The sequence below is a fragment of the Aptenodytes patagonicus genome, chromosome 2 (assembly GCF_965638725.1).
Source record: "Aptenodytes patagonicus chromosome 2, bAptPat1.pri.cur, whole genome shotgun sequence".
Classification (NCBI taxonomy): domain Eukaryota; kingdom Metazoa; phylum Chordata; class Aves; order Sphenisciformes; family Spheniscidae; genus Aptenodytes; species Aptenodytes patagonicus.
Window position 1 is genome coordinate 131836051 of NC_134950.1, and position 23642 is coordinate 131859692.

Consider the following 23642-nt stretch of genomic DNA (forward strand, 5'->3'; position numbering starts at 1 on the left):
CATCTTTCCTGCTGAAAAAATGGGAAACTTGTTTCTGTTTTTTCTTCTAATCACATTCAAGTTCTTAGCTCTGTTTTTGAAGTTTTTAGTGTTAATGGAAGAGCCAGTTGCAGAATTCTCTCTGATACTAATCAAATCAATTTTCAAATCAGTTGAACAGACTAATGAGAGAGGGGTTTTTTTTTTCACTCTTTCCTATTCCACAAGCTTACAGTCTTGTAGTATCTAAAAACCAAAATAGCCTCTGAAAATGTTAGAGGGATGAAGAGGTAGGGGGAAGTGTCTGTAGTCTAACCAAGCCAGTACAGCAAGCTAAAACTGATGGAGATCAGAACTGATAATGAAAACAGTCTTGTGTCTTACAATGTGTTAGTCCATAATTACTGTTACAAATAAATTTAGATTCAAGCTTTTCTAGAAATGGACTATTGCAACTTTGATGGAGGAACCATTGGCAAAGCCTGCAGATAAAACTACTACTTTAAAAAGTATTTGAATATGCAGAGAAACTAGAATTCTGTCAGAGAAAAAAGTCAAAATAAAGTTCATCCATTAGGTAAAGAAAAGCTGAACCAATTACATGCAGGTTAAGAGCTTGTTTCAGCCACTCATATTATTGGAGTTTTGCATTAAGAAGATCAATCAAATAAATTACAAAATCAGAGCAGTAACTGAAGATTATACAGGTTTATGAGTTTAATTAGTCTGAATTCCTGCCTTTATAGGACTTTATCAAATAATCTCTGAATCAGATCCAATCTTACATGATATCTATCCAGAATTTTGTAATAACATCCGATCAGAATTTAAAGATTCCAGTATGGAAAACCACCACATCTTTAGGCAAGTTTCTCCAGTGGTCTACTTGTCATTGTGGGGGTTTTATTTTTGTTTATGGCGTTATTGTGGCTTGCGGGGGGGAAGGGAAGAGCTGCTTGTGGTGATCTTTTGGTGTATATTTTACGTGGCTTTTTGTTGGTATGAATTGTGTATCATTTGTCTTCCCCCATGCTGATGATTTTCTTGTCCTTCATGTGCCTGGAAATGGTTTCCAGGATTAGCTACTCCATCATCTTCCCAGGGATCAGGGTGAAGATGACTGGCCTGTAGTTCCCTGGGTCCTCCTTCTTAACCTTCTTGAAGATAAGAGTGACATTTGCTTTCCTCCAATCTTTGGACATTCTCCCAGTTGCCATGATCAATCAAAGACTATTGAGAGTGGCCTCCCAATGACATCCGCCAGCTCCCTCAGCACTCATGGGTGCGTCCCATCAGTGCCTATGGACTTATGTATGTCCAGCTTGCTGAAGTATTCCCTAACCTGATCTTCTTCCACCAAGGGTACATCTTCCTTGCTCCAGCCTTTTTCCCCGTCTCTGGGACCTGAGATTCCTGAAAGCCAGTCTTGCTAGTAAAGACTGAGGTGAAGGCTGCATTCATTACTTCAGCCTTTTCCATGTCCTATATAACCAGGTACCCTTGTTATAGAGTAGAGTAGAAATGTGGAGCAGAATTTTAAAATCAGGGATAGGTTTTAGTGAGTATAGTTACCAGTAATCCTCTTTGTAAAAATTATTTTAAAGAAAGTTCCTTATCATTGGGGTGTATACGACAGCAGGGTGAAGTGGCAGGAAAAATGTACACTTTGCAATGGCTGCATGAAGGAGCAAAATACGTCACTCTTGTCAGCATTAAGTGGATTCCCATAAATTCGCAGGAAAGAACTTCCAAAACAAATTCAGAAGAACATCAAAATACAGCTATCAACACTTGAAACAGTACAATAGGCTAGAACTACATTGGGGACCAAGACCATAGCAAGAACATGAAGGAAAATTATCTTCCCTCTAGCAGAGGCACCACCACTTCTGGTGAACGTGCCCAAGGCACCCACCAGTAGTTACTGGTACCACCCAAGAAGTTGGCTGCAGGTGGGGAGCAGCAGTAGGCGACAGCGGCAGCCATGGAAAGTCTGAAGCCAAGGGCAGCACTGATGCCAAAACAAGTGCCTGAAGTTAGTTAAGAGCTGGAACAGAAACCTACCCAAAGCAGGCTAACAGGTTTTATTGTAGTACATTCCTAAAAATATTAAACATTACTGCTATGAATATGCAATGGCACCTTTTTCATTAAGCGCATACCTGCAAGTGAGTATATTACAATTGGTCTGGCTTAAGACAGCGGTAAGTGCTTTTGCCAAGACAGGTAAATTACAGTAAGGAGGGGGAGATAATTATCAGGAACTCATTTTTTAGAAAGAAAAACTTGCTTTAATAAGACAATGCATAGAGTCTTCCAAAAACGGAAAGAATTTTTCTTAAATGCAAAACTGAGTAATCTTTGCCAGTAATTTTAAAGAAACCAAATGGGAAAGGAAATAATCCAAATAACAATTAGATGCTCATGTCACATAATTTATTTGTAAAAATAAAATTAAAGGTATTTAAAGAGTTATGCTAGTCTGTATATGACAAAGTAATTAATATTAAAAAAATTCAGGATATGTAGAACCGCAGGAATTTTCAACAGGACGAATCAAAACCATTTTCCCCAGTGGAAAGAAGGTAACAATGTATACTATGTAGCGGGTTCTTGTCCATCACTTAGCCTAAATTTGAGTAGATTTATATTAATAAACAGTGTTCATTATCATTATTATTTAATTTTAAATCTTTATTTTCTGTCAGAAAAACCTACAGTAGAGTTTGAAACCCATATAATCCATAATGTAAATGTGTAGTTTCATTTTTATTTGTATTGTTTTCAAACACCATAATCTTTATCTTTGCATATAACTACTCTTCAAGGTCCCTACTCTAAGCCGCGGAACAGAAAGCCTGTGGATCTTATCACAGTTTTTAAAGTTGAGGGGATTTTGATATAACTATGCAAAACTTAAAAAAACGAGTGAATGTCACCACCACAAACGGAACAAAATTTGAACCAGAAAAAAAACCCAAAGCCCTACATTGTATCCGTCCAACAGTGGTAGCCATGACTCGTGCGTTTGGTGCAGTGATCCACCAAATCTTCATGCAGCCAGTACAGGAGAAGCCGGATGAAATGAATGGGAGTGCAGGACAGGAGAATCCCACCTAGATCACACCAAAGCGTGTATGTCGTTCTCTGGCAGAATAGTAGTCGACATACAAACCTGAAATTACTTACACAGATAAGGCAGGTGTATGTGTACACATAAGAAGAATCTTTTTTATATACTTTCCATTGTCTCTAAGTCTAAGGAGAAGCCGAATTGTTTGTTAGATGCTGGCACACACTTTTTCCCTCCTTATCACACACACTTTTGTACAATCGACGTACTCTGCTGGAGATGGTGGTAGAAATCTATAATATTTAAATGTTTTAAAGCCTAAGGAAAACCTGATCATCTTTCTGCCTTCTCAAATGACAAAGGCCACATAATTTTATCTAATAAATCCAGAATTAACATTTGAATTTATGGTTGAAATAAACACATCTTGTAGCAAGATGTCTGTTTTCATTCCCTTCACAAGTTAAGTAGATTAAGGCAAAAAATGCAACATATGCTGTAACAATATCTCACTGTAAACCCTTTATGGGTGCTGTGCATGTGAGGGTATGCTGTATGTAAAATTCTCAGCATTTAGATTGAACACATCAGAAGTTTCTGTAAATGCCTGAAAGTCTGGTGAGCTTCCTACATAACTTCTTATACCAGTTTTTTTTACTTTATTAGGATTTCACATGCTTCTTTCTGTTCTGACAAAATACTGAATTTTAGTAAGGTTTTGTTTATTTTAGAAATGTCACTTTGTTAATTGTTACACTTAGATTTTTGCCTTTCTTCGCATCTGTGATCATTAAGAGTTTCTCGTGCACCATGAGCAGTACTGTCCTTCCACAAGACCCTTGTCGAAGAGTAGCTGAAAGAACAAGTTGTGATTATACTTTGGGCATGTTTCCTTCATTGTCTTGTATCGTTTGAAGGTTTTATTAATCTCTTTAGGACATTCTGTACAAAATCCCTGAACTGTATAAAGCCGCAGGAGTCTTAATAAAAACAAGATTTATTAAGAAAGGAGACAGAACACTGGAGAAATGGACTGTGTAACAAGTCTAAGCTGAAATGTTACTAAAGCTTGTCTTGATTGGTCTCCTTCATGTCATTAAAAGAAAGTAAACTATCCTACACCCCTATAAATTTCATCCTTTGACTGAACTTGCCATCTCCCCTCTGACTGTCTGGCAACTACCAAATCCGGGAGAGTTTCTGGTACCAAATGTCTTCTTTTGAGGGTGCTTTTGCTGTATATTTGCAGCTATCTTCGCTCTTCTCATCCCTGCAAGTGTTGACGAGCGCTGCTCCAGGAGCAGTAGCCCCTGTGTTAGCCCTGCCTGCTGCTGGGTACCTCTGCAGGACAGCCAGGGAGATACGCAGCCTTCTTCAACTGCAGCCCACCCAGTGCCCGTAGGTTAGAAACACAGACGTCTGAAATCATAGCGCAGGCATCAAGTCAGTCCAGAGTAGTGCTTACTGTCGGGCATTAAACTGGTTAATTCTTTATCTTCCATATAGCTTTAAGTTCTTTTGAAAGTGTTACACAAATGTCGCTCCTCATCCTTTTTCCATATCTTATTTTTGAACAAGCAGATCACAGCTCAAGTCTGTCTACCCTTTCTCCTAAATTATTGACCATAACTTTACATAGTAAATTGCACTGGCTACAAATGTTTGCTTGAACATAATTCATGACGGAGTTTAAAGAGACAGAGCTTACATATCATTTTCTCAGTCAGTAAACAACTGATGTTAAATTTGGCATTTCTCAGCTTCCGAGTGCTTAGTTTTGATAAGATGGTGTTCTTTTCAGTTCTTACAATCCATTTAAATAGTTTTCTTATTGTAAAAAAAAAGCAGCAAAACTTGCACTGAGAATGAAATGACATCCTGCAAAGTCCTACTGACCCTCCCTTTCTCTGGAAGACTCCCACTAGTGAAACTTGCAAGCATTGGAAACTAGATGAACAGCATCCTCCACCGTCACATCCGCTAAGTGGCACTAGCCATTGCAGATGGATGATACGCACCTTTGCCATTTCCCATGCAGGAAGGAGGGTGCAGCTGGGGTGAAGGATGGGATGGCAGATGCACCGTTGGGTTGGTGAGGAGAGTTAGGAAGAAACAGAACATACTCTGTGGAAATCTGTACTCTGCTGTGTTTAGGTCAACCCAGGAATCATCAAATTTGGGCATTTTTTTAATACACATGGCAAAAAGGAAATACCAGAGACCTTGTTGTTTTGATTCTAGACCTTCTTTATGAAAAGCTTGGGGAAAAAATAAGTTAAGCATGAGCAGAATTTTTTTTAACCTTGTTCTAATGGATAGTATTAATGAATAAAAAAAATCAAGCCTTGAAGAGATGCAAATTGTACTGAAGATTGAGTTTAGCAAAAGTATAAATGGCTGAAAACAGGCTCTTACAGTAGAATTTTTAGGCAACTTGTTGACAAGTTGTAGGTCCTAGATTTAGTCATTTAGAAGTAGCTTAAGAGTCATGCTTTCCCTTTCCTGGCATTATAGTTTTTCTTACTCTTTCTTATTTCATTGTGTTGTTTTGTCCTCATAAACACTCCTAAACGGTTTGTATCGCCTCATCTGTAACCATTTCTTAGGCTTATTTAATTTTTTTTAAAGAATTCTCTGCCTTCCAAGAAGAACCAGCTAAATATATGTAACACATAACATGTCGATTTTATGATGCTTGGAGAATTGTCCTGTAAATCTGGGTCAAAATGGTTGTGGTTTTAGTTAAAACTGGTAAGGCTGGATCATCGCTTTATTTAATGGCTTTATTAGAGCACAGTTTTCTCCTGCTTTCTCTGTATTGTAAGGTCATTAATGAATCATTAGCTATTGCTAGTAATTACTGATCTCTTGAGAATATTGGTTTAATTATATAGGAATCATAAGTGGAAGATACAGTTACATATTCTACAATGTAGGTAGTAGTACCTTGGTGTATTATAGCTTTAAAGAATCTGTATTTTTTTTGTATATTTTAATTGCTAAGTATGCCTGGTAAAATATGAATAATCGTATTACTGCATGTGATAAAAGTTATACTATTGTGAGCCTCGCAGTCTGCAGGTGTAACAGATGTAAGGCAAGATTAACAGGACATAACAATAATTAAACCACAGACAGCCATCTCAAACAAACAAAAAAAAAGGTTTATCATGTCCAATGCAATTATTAAGTGTGTCTCAAATTCTCTGCAAATATTTGTAAAAGCAATAAAAACGTGTTAGTTTGAAAGACAGCTTTTCAGTGTGGACGCTTACTTTAAGGAATTAAGATCCCTTTTTATGAATATAAAAGCTGAGTGAAGTCCTGCCATATGGCAGCATGGTTCATAGGCAATAGGGTCCTTGCTTTATAGACGCTATGAGCTAAACGCTGCCGAAGAAAATAAGAGAGCAGTTAGTATATATGCATTTACAACAGTATGAATTGCTTACTCCCTTTAAGACGGGAAGGTTCAAATAATTAACGGTAATACTACGGTTGCAAAAGGAAGTCCAGTTGTTCTTCAGCAGTCTACATCTGTGAAATGTGATACCTCTGGGGACTGAGATTTAATTTTCCCAGGAGAAAATATAAAAGCAGGAGAAAAAAAGGAATGACTTCTGTTTGAGCAGAATAAACCTGCATCTACAAACGATTAACACTGCATAATGAAGTAGTAAAGGAGCAAAAGAGATTTCTAATAAAAGACTAATAACAAATCCCATTACACCATGGTGTATTTTTTCCCTTGAAGTGTATTAGACTTTTAGCAAGGCTTCTGAATGAGATTTGGGTAGTTGCAAGCAAAGTCAGCTCAAATGCTTCAAGCTTAGTTGAAATTTCTTGCCTAACAGTTTGTGTAACTTGAAAGTTGCAGTTTTACAGGTGGGAGGGGTTGTTAATGCAAGTAATAGGCTTTACGCAGAGTTTGGGTAATGTTTGTGTCACCATAGGATAATAGTCTCCTGTAGGCTAGGCGCTGTAGGGTAATGTGCCACTATGTGGTAAAATCCCATAGAACAGGCATGGTATTAAATGCACTAGCTAAGCCTTGCTTTTGTGTTAACAGTTCTTCTGACTTCTCTTCCTGAGGCCTGAAAATAAGTCCTCATAGGAAAGGGGTGTGATCATAGAGTTTGTAATTTGTAATAGCTAATATTGCGACTTTTATAATTACTACGCTAACATAAAAAGTTACAAGACCTTAGAACGTACATGTTTGATATAAGGATGAGACGATGCTGTCTTTTGAAATCGCATATTTTCACTTTTAAAAGGGAACATGTCTTGCAAGGGAAAAATTCTGTGTAGTGATCTCTAAATGTGTAACATGGATGTTTTTGCAGATTATACATACGGTTCCAGTGGCAGGGGGAATAAAAGTTTAAGTGAACACAACCTTGACTCACAAAACAGTTCCACTGAATTTCTTTTGTAAGAGAGAGTCTTTTTGTACAGATTGTTGCTATCTTAAAAGCTTGTGCTCAACTGACATGTTGGAATTAATTTGTCTAGAAATGAACTTTTATTACTGGAATCAGGAAAAAAAAAGCAGGTGCCTTTCACCAACAATGAGTTCTGGGACGAAAGTGGTTAAACATGAATTCTTACAAGTGAAACTGATCTTGATGGAATTTCTAGTTGCCTTTTTAGAAATTTTTGTGAGTTTTAAAGAATGACTTAATTTGCTTAGCAGAAATTTGCAATCAATCTTTTCTTGCCACTGAATAAACAGATTCCACATGCGTAGTAATTTGCATATCCCAGCTAAAAATGTAATTCATTATTTTTAAGTCCATTTCGTAATAACTATTTCAGGATTAATGTTACTAACTATTCTTTAGCTCTTTCAAATGTAACCTTAGATAATCCTACCTAAAAAGGTACAAAGCTAGCGGGTCCGTTCTGGAATAGGAAAGAGAAGTGCCTTTCCTGAGGTCAGCAAGTAAGTCAGTGTAAGAGCCAGAACTGGAAATACAAAATCTTGAGAAATAATTTTCTTCTACTGCATCTCAAGCTTCCAGCCTCAAGCAAATATTGCATTTAGTAAGACAGATTTTCACATTTTGCTAGGTATGAAAACAGCACAGATATGAACAGGAATTAATGGTATAGTCTACATGCAGATTATCACTAAATCTGCTAAATATTTAAATTAGGTTTAATCAAAATAGCATCCATAGCGTATTTTACATGGAGCTGCGAACACTGTCATCAATAACAGGGAGGAAGCCTCTTCAAAGTAAGTGTGACCCGGTCCATTTTAACTGCTGTTTGGCATCTGCCTCTGAACTGGCTTTCACTTGACTGGACTTTTCAGAGCTTCTCATAAACCACTGGCTTCGCCCTCCTGTTTTTGCTGTTCCAGGCTATTCTTGCGTAACATTTTCTCCCTTTCATCTTAGATCCCTATCACATTAAATGCTCAAAAATATGGTCTATAGGATTGATATGTTTTGTCCTTTGAGGTTCACCCACGTAATAATATTAGTCAGTTAAGCTTCTACACTCTGTAATGTATCGCTTCTTTAATGTAGATGCAGTAACATTTCCACAAATACAGTTAGTTAAGTGGTTATCACAGATCTTCACGCTTTGCAAAATTTTCTGGTAAAATGTTTTGGATTGTAGGTGATCCTGGGATATGTATCCTGACTTTACCATACTTGGCAAAATGGAAAAATACAAATCACGTCTTTTCCCTTTTTTTCAGGCGATGGGTAAGGCTCCTGTTTGGACGTGAATTCCCACTTCAGGACCTTCTGGTTGTCTGGGATGCTCTATTTGCTGACAGTATCACCCTGAATTTAGTTGACTACATTTTTGTAGCCATGTTGTTATATATTCGAGATGCCTGTAAGTATCAACTATCTTACGATCTTTTAAAAAGAATGCAAACCTATTTTTCAAAGAAAAAGAGGACTTAAGAAATGCTAAATTCCATTGTGACTTTTTTAACATACTGAAAATCGTTCCAAATGCTAGGAGAGGAGCCATTTATTATCAGACGCGGTCTGCTGTATTTATGAAACAAATTGTATCTTGGAGTTAAATGCAGGTTTGTTTTCTGAGTAGTTCTGTGGTTTTATATGGTGTTGCAGATTTTATGTGCAGTAGGCGATACAGGTATGTATAGAGCTCCACCTTCTGACCAAGCTGATGAATTGAGTAAAGCCTTCCTTTGACACTGGAAATATTTTTATGCTGTTCTGCTGTGAGAAATGTGAAAATGCAGACTGACTCATAATTTTCGAAGATATATCTTGAGGGAAATGTAAATGCAGAAATGAGTAACAATTACAAAACATGTTTATTCTGTGCAAGAGTGGCATATTTAAAAAATGATCATTTCATTTTATTTTATTTTAGTACATCTGAAATATGTGCAAAGGTGAATTCTTACGGGTTAGTGATGACCAATAAATACATTAAGTTGGGACAAACAAGAAATCATAAAAATGTTGTTAGCTTATATCATTGTGAATGGGAGGAGGAAGATATGTAATGATTGAGGCATTTATTTCTGTCCCATCATATTTTGCAAAAAATTCTGTGTACAACTTTGCCGCAACAAAGTATGCGTTTTGCAGCAAGATGCACGTCTGTCATTAAATATATGAATTCCATAGCATGCTGTTCAGAGTTAATTATATACAATCTGTAAGCTTTAGGTTATAACAAGGTCACATATTTGACATAATTTTGTATTCTAGAACACATGAAGTTTTCAACATCTGTGATGCCTATTTTAGGGCCCAATCTTGAAACGTGCATGTACTTTACACGTACTGTCGTTCCACTGCCTGCCTTCATGTGGTTTTTTAATTACTTTTTAATAAACATGCAGCATATAGAGCTACCTTACATTCCTCTCAAAGAAGTGGACATTTAATTCAGTTTAGAGGTTGCAAAATTAATGCTGCTGTTTCAGGATGATCTGATTCCAGGTCATTATGTTCTGCAATCTAAATCTGGCTTGTTTATGTGCAGTAAACTGAAATTATCTTAAAATTTTTGGTATAGATACGTAATGCAGATGCATGTAAAAATGTTTCTTAACATCAGTATTTTATTTTGTGTCATCGTTTCCCTTCAAAAAAAAAACTTTAGAACTGTGTTTGTAAGCAGCCTCTCTCTTCTTGGGGGGGAAGGTTGTTCTGGGTTTGTTTTGTTTTGCTTTGTGGTGCTCATGTACAAGTATCAGTATGAGGTAACTAAAAATGTGAGCTAAAAATGTGTTCTAGGCATCTGTATGAAATCGGTCTCCCCCTTTTCTCTGAAATCCCTGGGCCTAGTAACTAGAGTAGTAAATAGCTTTAAAGTGGAGTACGTTTGCCCAGCTGAGATGCAAAGTCATCTCATCAGGACAGCTAATACTTCATACATATACTGTTTCTGTAGTAAGTAACTTTTTGTTCTGTAGTTGGACCTAATTAGTTACTCTAAGCATATTAGAATGGTGAAACAAAATACCTAGTCATAAATACTGTAAAGTTGAATATATTTTCAAACTTAAGCTCAAACTATAGCAATTTCCACAGTTCTTGATTTGATAAAAGAAAGCTTTTTTTATATATCTGTAATAGAAAAGTTTTCTATTTTTTCCTCATTTTTTTATTGCTGATAATATTTGAGCTTTGAATGGAGTTCAAAGTTCTGTTGTAGTATTTTTAAAAACATTTTCAAATTAAATAAGTTTCTAAAAGCTTCTCTTTATTTGGTGATAGGAAATGTTAGCTCAAAACACCCAATGATGTTAATCATCTATAAATAAACCATCTGGAAATTTTCAGTTTAAAAACTTTGAAACAATAGGAATAGTAATAGAGCTCCTAAGATAGCATGTTATAAAAATGTCAAACATAAGCAATGATAATAATACAATACTGAAAGCATCTGAAAGTTTAAAAATTATGCAGATTCTTTTATACCAACACTTTTGGGGGTGGAGGAGAAGTTGCTGGTTTGGGAATTGATGGATTTTTTTCTGTGCTTTATTATGATGTTCTCAAGGTCATGATTTTAAGAAAATATTATTTCTGCTACATTTTTCATTTTATTTTTATTTTAGTTTTGAAATCCTCTGTTACTCAAACGACATATTATTCAAGGTGAAGGGAGCATTTAGATTATTAGATTATTTTAGAGATTACAGATACATAACCATGTACACAGCCATTCTGTAAACTGCTCTGTTCAGTTTTACATCTGTATCCAAGCAGAGCTTTATCCGTGGAGTGATAATCCTCACAAGCCAAGTGTAGGGTTGTATACCAAAGTATCTGTGAGTTTTAATAAATTATTTTCTTCAGAAAAATTCATGCAAAACAACCTTTTTTTTTTTTAATTTGTCAAATCAGAAGCATGAACATGTTCCTTCTTTTTCACCAATATGGATGTATATGCAGTTGTTGATGAAATCAGAATGGAGGGGAGGGTGCAATGCAAAAATATATATATTTTATATACTTCCCTTCAAGAAGGACAAAAATGAAAAAACCTGAAAGACCTGTCTATATTTTGCATAGTAAACTAACATCATTATTGCACCAGGAGCTAATTTTGACTGATCAGTGTTAGAATAAGTATATTTTTATCATGTTCCTACTTGAAGACTAGCTATGGCCATTGTTAGGATATATTTGTTCTTATTTAAAAGTGCTCTGAAGGTTTTGAGGGAAATAAAGGAGCCACAGCCTCTTCTTAGAGGAGCTGATTTGTTATTTTTGTTACTGTGCAAGATGTTCGTATTATCTATGTTTAACTCAGTTTAGGGCCTACTAAAGAGAAGATAGCCATGCGTAAAGCAGCAAGGGGAAGTCGTCCCACCCTTCCTGGGTTAGGAAGTCATCTGGATACAGGATTGGTGGCATCAAACATTGAACTCTTGAAAAATGACATGGCAGAAAATTAGGACTTGGTTGAGGACAGGTACAGTTAGTTTACATGTTTTCCACCACTATTATGCTGTTTGTGTCCAGGAATGGTTATTGGACCAACAGAGAAAAGTCAGTCTCATCTAAAGCAGAAGGGAGAAAGCAATTTAATGTTCCTCTGGGCACTGCATAACAAATACTAATCAAAAGGCAGTAAGATTGCTTTCTCTATGTAGAGGAGTTTCTCTACTCCTTTCCCTAGACATAGCAATAGCATTCTTCTTTGGAGAAGTGAGAACTTGTTATTCACAATAAAAGTTGGATCCAGGTGTGACTCTTGCCAAGCCAATTATTGAAGGAAAAGCACGGGTACACCAGCACCAAGCTCATTACAAGGCAGCTGGGCACAATGTAAGATATTTCACTGTCGAACTTCAGCACCATCCAGGTACTGCTGAGACTGGAGAAATTTGTATTGCACAGATTCTCCTTCCAGAAACTATCCTACAGTTGATTCTTAGAAATCCTTTTAACTCCAATATGCATATTCAGAAAAGGGGTGTTTGTTTTGTTTTACTGCTATTTTCTTTATCATTTTTAAGAAAACCGCCACTCCGTGGGATAATATTATACATTTTGTCCTGAAGAGACAAGAATCATAGAATGATTTGGGTTGGAAGGGGCCTTCAAGGATCATCTAGTCCAACCCCCCTGCTGTGGGCAGGGACATCTTCAACTAGATCAGGTTGCTCAGAGCCCCGTCCAACCTGATCTTGAACACTTCCAGGGATGGGGTATCCACAACTTCTCTGGGCAACCTGTGCCAGTGTCTCATCACCCTCATATTAAAAAAATTCTTCCTTATATCTAGTCTAAATCTACCCTCTTTCAGTTTAAAACCATTACCCCTTGTCCTGTCACTACAGGCCCTGGTAAAAAGTCTCTCTCCGTCTTTCTTACAGCCCCCTTTATATATTGAAAGGCCACAATGAGGTCTCCCCGGAGCCTTCTCTTCTCCAGGCTGAACAACCCCAACTCCCTCAGCCTTTCCTCATAGGAGAGGTGTTCCAGCCCTCTGATCATTTTTGTGGCTCTCTTCTGGACCCTCTCCAAAAGGTCCATGTCTTTCTTATGCTGAGGGCTCCAGAGCTGGACGCAGTACTCCAGGTGGGGTCTCACCAGCATGGAGTAGAGGGGCAGAATCACCTCCCTCGACCTGCTGGCCACGCTGCTTTTGATGCAGCCCAGGATACGGTTGGCTTTCTGGGCTGTGAGTGCACATTGCCGGCTCATGTCCAAGAACAGCTCACTTGGAAACAAAGAAGAATACCAAAAGGTGTTTCAGCAAAGTAATCCCTTTAAGCCAAAGATTCCCCAGCAAATAGAGCACTGGCAATGAAGTTCTCCTCTGTAAAGATTTCTACATGAAAAAGGGACAGCTGAATAGAATATAGGGGGGTAGATTTAGACTAGATATAAGGAAGACATTTTTTACGCTGAGGGTGGTGAAACACTGGCACAGGTTGCCCAGAGAGGTGGTGGATGCCCCAGCCCTGGAAACATTCAAGGTCAGGTTGGACGGGGCTCTGAGCAACCTGATCTTGTTGAAGATGTCCCTGCCCATGGCAGGGGGGTTGGACTAGATGACCTTTAGAGGTCGCTTCCAACCCAAACTATTCTATGATTCTATGATTCTATGAATATGTGAGGAAAATCCTAAAGATAAAATAAATATAAAAGTTAGCAGGCCTTCCTCATTAAAGTCTTGGAGTTTTTTTAACTTTCTTTGGATGGTAAGGTTTCATTTTAAAATTTAACTTTTAGGGATCAGAGGGGACACAGGTCATTGCCCAACAGTTTGATTTTTTTCCCCCATTATTCAATTGCTTTGCTATTACACATTTCAAGAAACTAATAATGAGAGTAAGTGTCTTGTGGTTGAAAATACAAATTTTTTGTCAGGGGTCAAGTCTGCACCATTCAGATAAATTAGCTTTTTTAGTATTTACTTTTCTCTATATCTGTGAGACAGCAAAGAACTCTTCCAGGAAAAATAAAGAAAGGATAATTTTAATCCATTTTATATTGCAGAATAGAACACATACTGATCTGTTCGAAAGAGAAATGCATTAGTCTTACCACCTATCGTTTATAAAAGTATTTAGAATTTACTATCCATTTTCAGTATTTTTATTTACTTTGGTAAAAAGGCATCATGATCATAACTGCAGTACAGCATCTTAAATTTGATTTACGTATGAGAGTTTGATTGGGTATATACTATGTGGTGCTCGTATTATACTCCTCTGAAAGAACTCTGACGGAGACCATTGTATTGTGTTCATTATGCCAGCTTTGTGACTTCAAGAAGAAAAAACAGGTACCTGAATATGAACAAGAAAAACAAAGGGTAGGAAAAAGAACAGGCAGAACAGATAAAGAATGAGTAGGATAAGTGAGTGCTTTACAAATGAAAGCAGATGTATGAAATTACAAGCTGTCGGATCAGCAACGGAAATGAAGATGATAAAGTGGTTCCCTACACAGATTATAATTATTCATTTTGCCTAGTCCTGCATCTTTTCCCCATAATCCTCTTGTTGAGGGAGGAAAGGTACAGGAGGATGTGAGGCTTATTCACATGAAAGAAAAAAAGAAACATTTAAATCTTTCTGTCCTCAAAACAGTCCTTTATTTTGCCTTTTATTGATTCAGAATAATTTTGTATTTGTAATGATCCTTTCCTGTATAGAGACCTGACTAATTAAAAGTATTTGTTACTGCAGCTAAAGTTCTCAGAATAGTAAAGTTTGTTAAAAATTTATTTACAATTACTATTGTTGGAGGCTGTCTTTATGTTGCAGAGTGCAGCACCATTAACAGGCATTACTTTGACAGCTGTGGCAGATGGATTGCCTGGATTTAGATGGTGTAAAAGAAATGAAGTAGTTTACATAGACCTGCCTGAAAAGATGTCTTTAATAATTGCACTCATAATTAGATTGATTTGGGGAAAAAAAGACCAAAACAGAAGACGACAACAACAAGCAAAGAACCATAGAGTATACTTACATAGATTCAGATAAAATCAAGCACAATTATAACAAAATTATAAACTTTAGCAAAGCATGCTGAAAAATTCCTGAATAAGTAAAAAATTCTAATAAAGATAATGGTATATTATATTTTTAAGTATTTATGAAATTAAAATCTAGCCTTTTCCCTTTTTCCTGAACATTTCGTGAATAGTTTCTGATTTACAAGAAAACAAAGAGTTGTTGACGTCATTTTGCATATGTGTATATATATGTGTGTGGGCATGTATGTGGATATGTACGTAAGAGCAACATAAAAGATATTTCAGCAAAGAATTGTCAGAGTGGGGGAAAGTTGTCATAAAAGCAGGACCAAAGGTAAAATTTATCTCACAAATTATCATACTTAAATTTAGGTGTCTGCAGATGAGTGCCTGAAAAGTCAGTGTCCATTTCAGAGTGTAGGACTAGTTCTTCAGGCTCCACTGACTGTATTGCCCTGACCTCCACTGGCTCAGGCCGGCTTTAGGTGCACCGCTACAGAGATCTAAATTTAGGAATCTAAATCTAGAGCTAACATAAATGTCTATGACATAAAGTCAGTGGTAGGTTTAGCATTGTCCTTAATGATACTGGACCAAGCGTAGTCATGAAGCTTGATTATGCAGTATCTTCTTGATATTACTCTGAGCACTGCTTGAGTTCTAAGAGACTTAATGTGGAAAAAGACAGCTGAATCTGAACTGCAATGAATCTACTGAAAAAGGTACTGTTTTGGAATATCAAAATAAGATAGTAATATTTCACTTTTTTTTCCCTCTTTTTTTCTTTTTTTTCATTTTCATTGTAGTGATTTCAAGTAATTATCAGACCTGTTTGGGACTTCTGATGCATTATCGACCTATTGGAGATGTTCACTCCCTTATCCTAAGAGCACTTTTTCTTCGAGATCCAAAGGTGAGATGCTCACTTTGTAAATACAGGGAATAAATCTCTGTAATAAAATGTCCTAAATACTGTGAAGTTAATAACAACCTACATTTTGGGATCTAAACTGTAGTTTCAAGTTTCTTCTTACCTGACAAAAAAGCTGAAGGAAAGAGTTGGTAACCAAGAGTAGAAACAAGTTCCTTTACTCTTTAAAGGGTACTATCCTACTACTTTGCTAAAGTCATCTAGGAGCTCGGGTAACTGCGGATGTTTATGCTCTTTAGAATACCTTTGCCTGGTATTCTACATAGACATCTTTCATAATAAAGGATACTTTTGAGGGAAACTAATATTTTATATAATAACCTAGTAAGCTGTATGGAAACTGTCATGCAATTTCATCTGTAAGACCTTTTTCATGGGATTTCTGCAGATTAATCACTGTTAATCCTTGAAGCACTACCCCCACCCAATATATAATAGTTATGTGATGGTTTTCAATTAAAAACGAGAGTCTGCTGTTACAGCCTGAAAAGATTCACTTGAATAAAATGTATAAATTCATAAATTTTATGTTACATATTACTAGTATACAGTTTATGATATACTCACCTATACTAAAAAAAAAAGTGAACCTCTTGCTGTTTTAGAATGGCATGTGTATATGTGTGGATATAATATACAGCAGATATCCACAGTATAGTGGATAAAGTATTTGAGATGAAGCTGTACACAGTAATCTTTGCAGTACTCAGATCTTTGGCAGATAGCAGAATTTGTGCTGCTTGCATGGTCTTTGTGCATGTCCCATTAGTAGGCTGCCAGTGTAAAGTCTGATTTCCCTCATCTTCTTGATGCACGTCACCTTTGAAAGTGAAAAATTCATCACTTCTGCACTCTGACTGCCTTCTGCAAAATTTCATTCAGTACCATTGTTTACACTTTTATGGATTAAGAAAAAAATTGTCTCTTTGTTTCTATATTAGTTTTTTGCAGAAATCTGCATCCTTTCAGCTGCTTTCTTCATTCCTCTCGGGCGCAAAGATTTCTTTCATGACGAGAAGTAAAGTATATCGCCTTTTCAGTGTGTAAGAAAGTTTGTAGCGTTAAATCTCAGGAATCTTTCTTAAGATTTCGGCAGCAGTGTGTGAAATCAGGCTGCCCAGCATTTATTTATGTACTCTCTTAGCAAAACAAGGTAGAAGTATTTTTTAGAGGGAAGATACAGAGAGAGGAAAATTGTGCTAAGATATCAAACTAAATCCAATATGTAATCTGTCATTTATTGAAGGTATATATTAAAAGATAGAATAATTACTAATTATTCAACTGTCCTCCAAAGCATCCTAGGCAGTATACAAGATATCCTACCAGCTGAAGGGGGCAAAAATAAACCACCAACTTCCCATGAAAGAAGCTTGATCACTATTCCGCTCCTTACGCTCTTCTCTCCAACAGAATGAAGTTGTCAGGCTCATAAGGCCTCAGTGTCCTATTAATTAACATTCTCAGGTGTGTCTTGAACACCTTTCATAAAAATACTGGATGTGATTCCTACCGTGTCTTTCAGGTAGTTCTCCCTTCACTCAGGTGAATGAGTACGTAAAGCTCTTTCATGCAAAGACTGCTAGTTGTTTTGTCAATTTAAATATGATTAATTACAATTGTTCCTAATTTCTAAGCTGTACTTATCTGCTTGGGAAATACTCTGAAGGTTAGGAAGCTGGGATTTTCAGAGAATGAAGAGCCCTAAGGGACTTCCAGCCACCTCTCGTTTTACCTTGGGTCTTTGGGTTGAGACTGCATAAACAGATCTGGACTTCTTACAGCAAGGAAGCTAAACTGTTCTCAAGGATCACTCTAAAAGAAAAAAATAGCTCCTGGTCTGAGAAAGAAATGTATTATTTTCAATGCTATGACTTGAGTACCTGTTTCTTATCTTTTTCTGGGTATGATTTTAAGTTTCACTTACGTGTCTTTAAGCATACATTGGTTCAATCCAACGTATTTCTGAAATGGAAGTCTTGTTATTCTATAAGACCTACACATAAAAATTTTCCAAGTCCGTCAAAATTTTTCATTACACAGAATGAAAGGGAAGACTCAACAAGACATCATCGGTGCTGTAGAAGTCTAAAGTCAGTACACAGATTGTATACCAATATAAGTGGGAAAATTATTATAACCTTTTTGTGCTATCTGCATAAAGATAACTCAGTTTGCCTTTATTCCCTCAGCAGATAAAAGGAGATTGGAAGAAAAGACAAGGAGATTTTAGTCAGTAGTGTAACTTGTAAGTGATGATTAGCAAATTCAGTGCTTAATGATTTTTCTTCCTCCTTTGATGTTTTCCTGTGCATTTCTGCGTCACCAGCTTCTAGGTTCTAATGGGAAATTACATTTGGTTCAGTGCAATTTAGATCTCCTGAGCCAGGGCTGAGTTGTTCTGTGTGGCATTTCTTCCAAGATTTCACTTGGGTTTTAATATGTGAAGTCAGGGAACTCTTCTGTGGGAGACTGTTGCATGGTCCAGTGGCTTATTTCATTATTTGTTGAACATAGCAAGAATGTTTAGTGTTGTTCCAAATATCTGAGAGAGGCTTGCTCTCTGCCCCTTGGAGCTTTAAATCTCAGCTGGACAAGAAATGCAGTTTAGAAGTCATGGACAGGGAAAAACAGGAATCTGCCTCTTGCAGGTTTGTTAATAGATATTGTCTTTGGGATTATTTTTGCAGCTAGGTAAATGCCAAATAATCTCACTGAGGGGAAGTTGTGGAGTGTTTGGACTAAGAAAGGTTGGTGGTATGTACATAAAACTGAAAGGTTCTTAAGGAACAATCCTGTCATAAATGGTGAAGTAGTTAAGATGGACCTGGCACATTTCCATCCATAACTTCCAATTCTGGAGATAATCTGGGTTTGCACATCTAATAACATCCATTATTTCTTCTGTTTCCTTGGTCTGACATAACAGATATCTCCTCCTTATTTATTTGTCTTATAGACTGTCAGGAGAGCTAAACTTTGGCTTGATGAACCTGTCACGTTTTGTTTGCTTCTTTTCACTGCAGTCATCACCAGGAGGGCAACCGAAATGTCAAAAGAAAGCTATACTTAAAAGATGGGTGGCATTTTTTTCTTACAGATGGACAAAAACAATTTCCTGACCTTTTGTGGAATCAAGCCTTAGCAGAAGCCTTAGCATTATCCAGTAATAACAATAATACGAAAAGTAATTAGTGCTTGCCATTAATCTAATGCATGCAGCAGCTCTCCTTTTCACTTTGTGAACCCCAGTTGGCAGCTGGGATGAGAGGATGTTTTAGATACCACATCTCTGATATATTCCAGTGCCACGGAAGAGAAATACACATCTCCGTAATAGCTGAAAACAAGTTAATGCACCTGTCTCTGAAGGGGGGCCTGAGAGATACTAATTTTACAGGCATGAGTATGGATCAATGAAGAATAATTGAATTTCAGCCTTTTCTGCATTTGGCTAGCTCCAGTTCTTAGGAAAATGTGGAATGAAAAACTCAAATCAGCGTTGTTGTTTTTGCATAGGGTGATAAAGTTAACCTGCTTAGCAGAGTATTTGTTTCACATTTCTAATCTTTGAACAGATAATTACCTCAATTATTTATATGAAAGTAACTTCTATGCACTTATAGTCCTTCTGAATATAAAAGTAGAGCTTCTTATGGAAGAATGGGCTATTAAAAGTATGTATATGTGAAATGAGAAAATAAGGGAAGGGTTTTTGTGTATATCCAAAAGCATTTACTGAAGGTGTGTCTCTGTGTATTTAATATCCCACGAGTGGCCAATTTTCTTCATTTTTTTCCTTATCAAAACCATCGAGCACTGTTAATTTTCAAAGCAAAGGCTGCAAAATTAAGAAGTAGAGATACGGAGATAGGGCAGTGGAAAAATATAAAGTGATTAAAAAACATAGTTCTAACTAGAGCTGTTCAAATAAAAAAAAATTTAAAAACCCAATTAGAAACAAAAGTCATAGAAAATGTGAACATATTGTGTTCCTTAAATAACCAGATGTTCTTTCCTTCCTGAAGGCAGCCAGGGCTAGGAATAAAAGGTTTAAAACTATTGTTTTAAGTTAACTGTGAATTTTGCAAATCTGTTTTCACCCTTTAGCAAATAAAATTCTAATACAGCAACATAAGCAAAGTAATTTTCATCTTTGGGTATTCTTATTTGTATGTTGTTCTGTGTTGAAGTGTTAACCTTATCACAATGACTTATTAGAAAACTAAAGCACTACATAGAATATTACAGTTTTACATTGCATACTAAGAACCTGACAACCATCCTTTGTCTGAAAGCTTACTGTATTTATTCTTAATATTTTTGTAGAATAAGTTTGCTTTCAGATATTTTAACGTGGAGAGTTACCCTGTTCATCGAGCAAGCTAGGTAGGAGCTTAATTCAGTGGAGACACCTTTTATCATAAGCCATCAATTCAAAAAAAGAAAAAAGAAAGTGGTTGTGCTTGGTTGATGGGAATTAATTTGTTAGTTATGCTAATAATATTCTAGTTACTGCTGCTGATATTTTTTCAACATTATATTTAAGCTATTTGCTGACATTGAACGTGGCCGTATAATAATATTACATTCTAACTAAATCCGTGATGAAGCATACATGACATTTCAAAGAAGTCGTATTAGTTCGTCATGACTGAAATTACAGGTACTGCCAGAAAACTTAAGCAATAATATATGGTCATGATCACTCATATAACAATTAGGTGGAGAAATCTGCATTCCAGCTTTTAACACTTTTCACAATCTGAGCCATAAGTGACAAGGGGAAAACACATTACTGAAATTTTGAACCGAACTCTTTGTACGTTTATTTTCAGCTGAATTTTCTTCTTAAGTAGCTGCCACCGTCTCAGAGTTTTCTCCAAGCTAGTTTCATGTGCCTGAAAGGCTGTTGAGTTTCACTTTCTTCTTCTTCAGATAAACTCTTTCCTATACACTCATTAACTGAGGTGCTGCTGCAGAGCTGCAACTGTCCTTTGAAAGCTGCCGTTATGTCAGTATTGTTTGTTTTGCTGTTTGTGGCAGGAGAAAAGCAGGTTTGGGGTTGTTTTGTTTGTTTGTTAGCATTGTGTGTGCAATCTGGCATTAATTACCTCTCTTTAATGACCAGATTGCAGCCAATCAGAAGTTGGAATCTGGCAGTGTTTGGGCATTAACAGCTCATTAATTTGTACCTACACATTGAGTGGGGTGCAGAGTCCATTTTGTTAGAGGGGTATACCAAAAAGGGGGAGGGGGGCTCTGAACAAACGTTTGCTTTTTGCTTTTTGCTTTTTTTTTTCCTGATCATGAAAAATGTGACTGATTTTTCAGGAGATTTGCAATTATACATTAGGGATTTTGGGTGTAGAAAAGTAAGTATCAGAAATCTGGGATAATGGATATCCCAATGCAGTATGAGCTGGCGGTACAAGTAAGGTCACCTGCACTTTAAAGGAGAGTTGTCTTGACAGGGGATGTGACTGATAAAGGAAACAAGGTTTTCCAGAAAAGCTAAGTACATGTCTCTTCATCTGGGAGGAAAGGAATTAGGAGAAACAAAAAATAAATGCATTTACTTTCAGTGATTCACAGAGACACAGAGAACTTCTGTTTGCCTTAATTTCTGAAAGATTAAGGTCTTGGATTTTAATGCAACGTAAATAGACTTTTATGAACACAAATGTGTCAGGATCTTCAAATTGACCTCTGGTTTTATAACCACATTCAATTCCTTGAAATGAACCCAAGCATTTTGATGGTCTAACTTCCCCATTTGTAAATACAATACGGTTAAATGTAATCTAAACACCTCACTTTGAATAAATTGATGGTTTTTCTGTAACTGCATGCTAAGCTTTTTAATGTGGGCCTATGCAACTAAGAATTGCATATATTATAGATGTAAAAGCCATGATATTAACTTGTTCTTTGTTTATGTTCATGTTCTTAAAATCAGAAACTTTTGCTTTCCAAGGAGATAGGCCATGCTTTGTTTTAAGAATTATTGTTCTAAATATTCAGTTATTGTGTTTCATTAACAGAATAAGGTATGACAGGCAGCTATGAGTTTAATGGTAAGTTACTTGGAATAACCGTGTTGCCATAGTACCAAATAAAACTATTAAGTGTACCATGAGTTAACAATCCTCTTCATTTTTCTACATTTGTTTCAAAACCTTCGTTCCCAGTGCACCTATGCATTTTAAAATATAAAAAGGCTATGTGGTCAGTACCCATAGTGCAATAACTTTCTCATCTCTCCTGAAGTTCATTGCAATTTCCCCTGATACGTTAACCATTTAATCGACCCACTGTAAAATAGTTATCTTCTTCAAAGTATCCTGTATGTCACAAGTAATATTTTCAGGAAAAATTCTTGGAAAGTGGTTGATTAGTCATCTAGTCAAGACTTTTCGAATGAGAAATCTTTCAAAGTCCTTCTCATTCCTCAGTATCATACGTAACACAGTAGTCATCCCTCAAAGGAGAGAGCTGATCTCTTAGATTGCCGACCACGATGCAGTTGCCAGTATTGCTCTGTCTTTAGTGTTGTATGCACAGGCCAGTTATTTGGTTAAGAACCCACAAATATTGTATCCATGCAAGTTAAGCAGCCGTTGCATTTAAATGAATAGGAAAATGGTGGGAAATAATACAGACTAAAGCAAAGCTTCCTGAACAGTGACACCTCTCATAGTTAACACAAAGCTGTGCCACAGGTAAGATGGCGCAGAAACAAAGGACTTGTCCCAGTTCTGTGTAGGGCCAAGCAAGATGGTGCTGCAGTCCCCTCCTGGTAGTGAGAGCAGAGCCCGGCAAGGAGGCCAAGTTGACTTCGTTGTTCTCATTGCCGGTCTTGTGTGACCCAGCAGGAGAGCTGCTGGCCTTGAGGGCAGTGAGGAGTTGATGGCATGGCTGATGATTTCTGGGCGGGGGGAGAGGTGCAGAGTCTTTCAGAGGAGACAGCTAAAGGCAAGTTAGGAACCATTGTTTCTATTTTCAAATAATATTAGAACAAGTATATAATAGTGTTGTATAGAACAGCAAGTAACATGCATTATTCAATAAATAGTCAAGGCAACTACTTGCTGATCAGTCATTGGGCTAAGAATTGCAAACACAAGAAAAAAAAAGCGTTTGCATTTTTTAATCTTCTCTGCAGATTTTATAATTATGCCTTTTATCGAGGTGTCTTCCCTATTAATCAGGAAGAGAAGGCATGAGATGCAGCAATATCATGTTCAGGCCAGAGAGGCAGTCAGGGAAAATTTAGAAATAGGGAAGGAATTATTCTCCTGTGCTGATTAGCATTCCTGTTAATATTGACTGGGAATTCATAAGCTCTGTCATGTTAAGGGCAAGTACTTTAGAGAGGCAAGATGGAAGAGAAAGTTCTTGTTGGAAGCCAAAACTTTAAACTGTGCTTTCTCCTTGAGCAAGTTGATATCCATAGTAGCAAAGCAAAAGCAATTCTGATTGTACTTGATGCTAAAGCAAGAAGCTGAAGCACTTTAAGCTCTTAATTACTTTAGCTACCAATAAAACTTCCTGCTTGTGAATTTCTTGGGGCTGTTTCTTTCAAATGATTGGTTTACTTCTGTTTAAAAAGTCATCTAAAGCTACTGACCCTCTCCTGAAGAGTAATGATGTTATTTATAAAATTACACTAATAAAATGTATTTAACAGTGTTAGAGTGAGGT

At 36.7% G+C, this 23642-nt stretch overlaps 1 protein-coding gene across 6 annotated transcripts in view; it reads left to right on the forward strand.

Annotated features, from left to right (window-relative positions):
• The window catches only part of TBC1D5 (TBC1 domain family member 5), a 338077-nt gene that overhangs the window by 242511 nt on the left and 71924 nt on the right, over positions 1–23642 (forward strand). For all 6 annotated transcript variants that reach the window (XM_076331221.1, XM_076331219.1, XM_076331224.1 and 3 more), the window contains 2 exons: positions 8766–8908; positions 15814–15920. In XM_076331221.1, coding sequence (XP_076187336.1) covers positions 8766–8908; positions 15814–15920 — 250 coding nt within the window. The remainder of the gene's footprint in view (positions 1–8765; positions 8909–15813; positions 15921–23642) is intronic.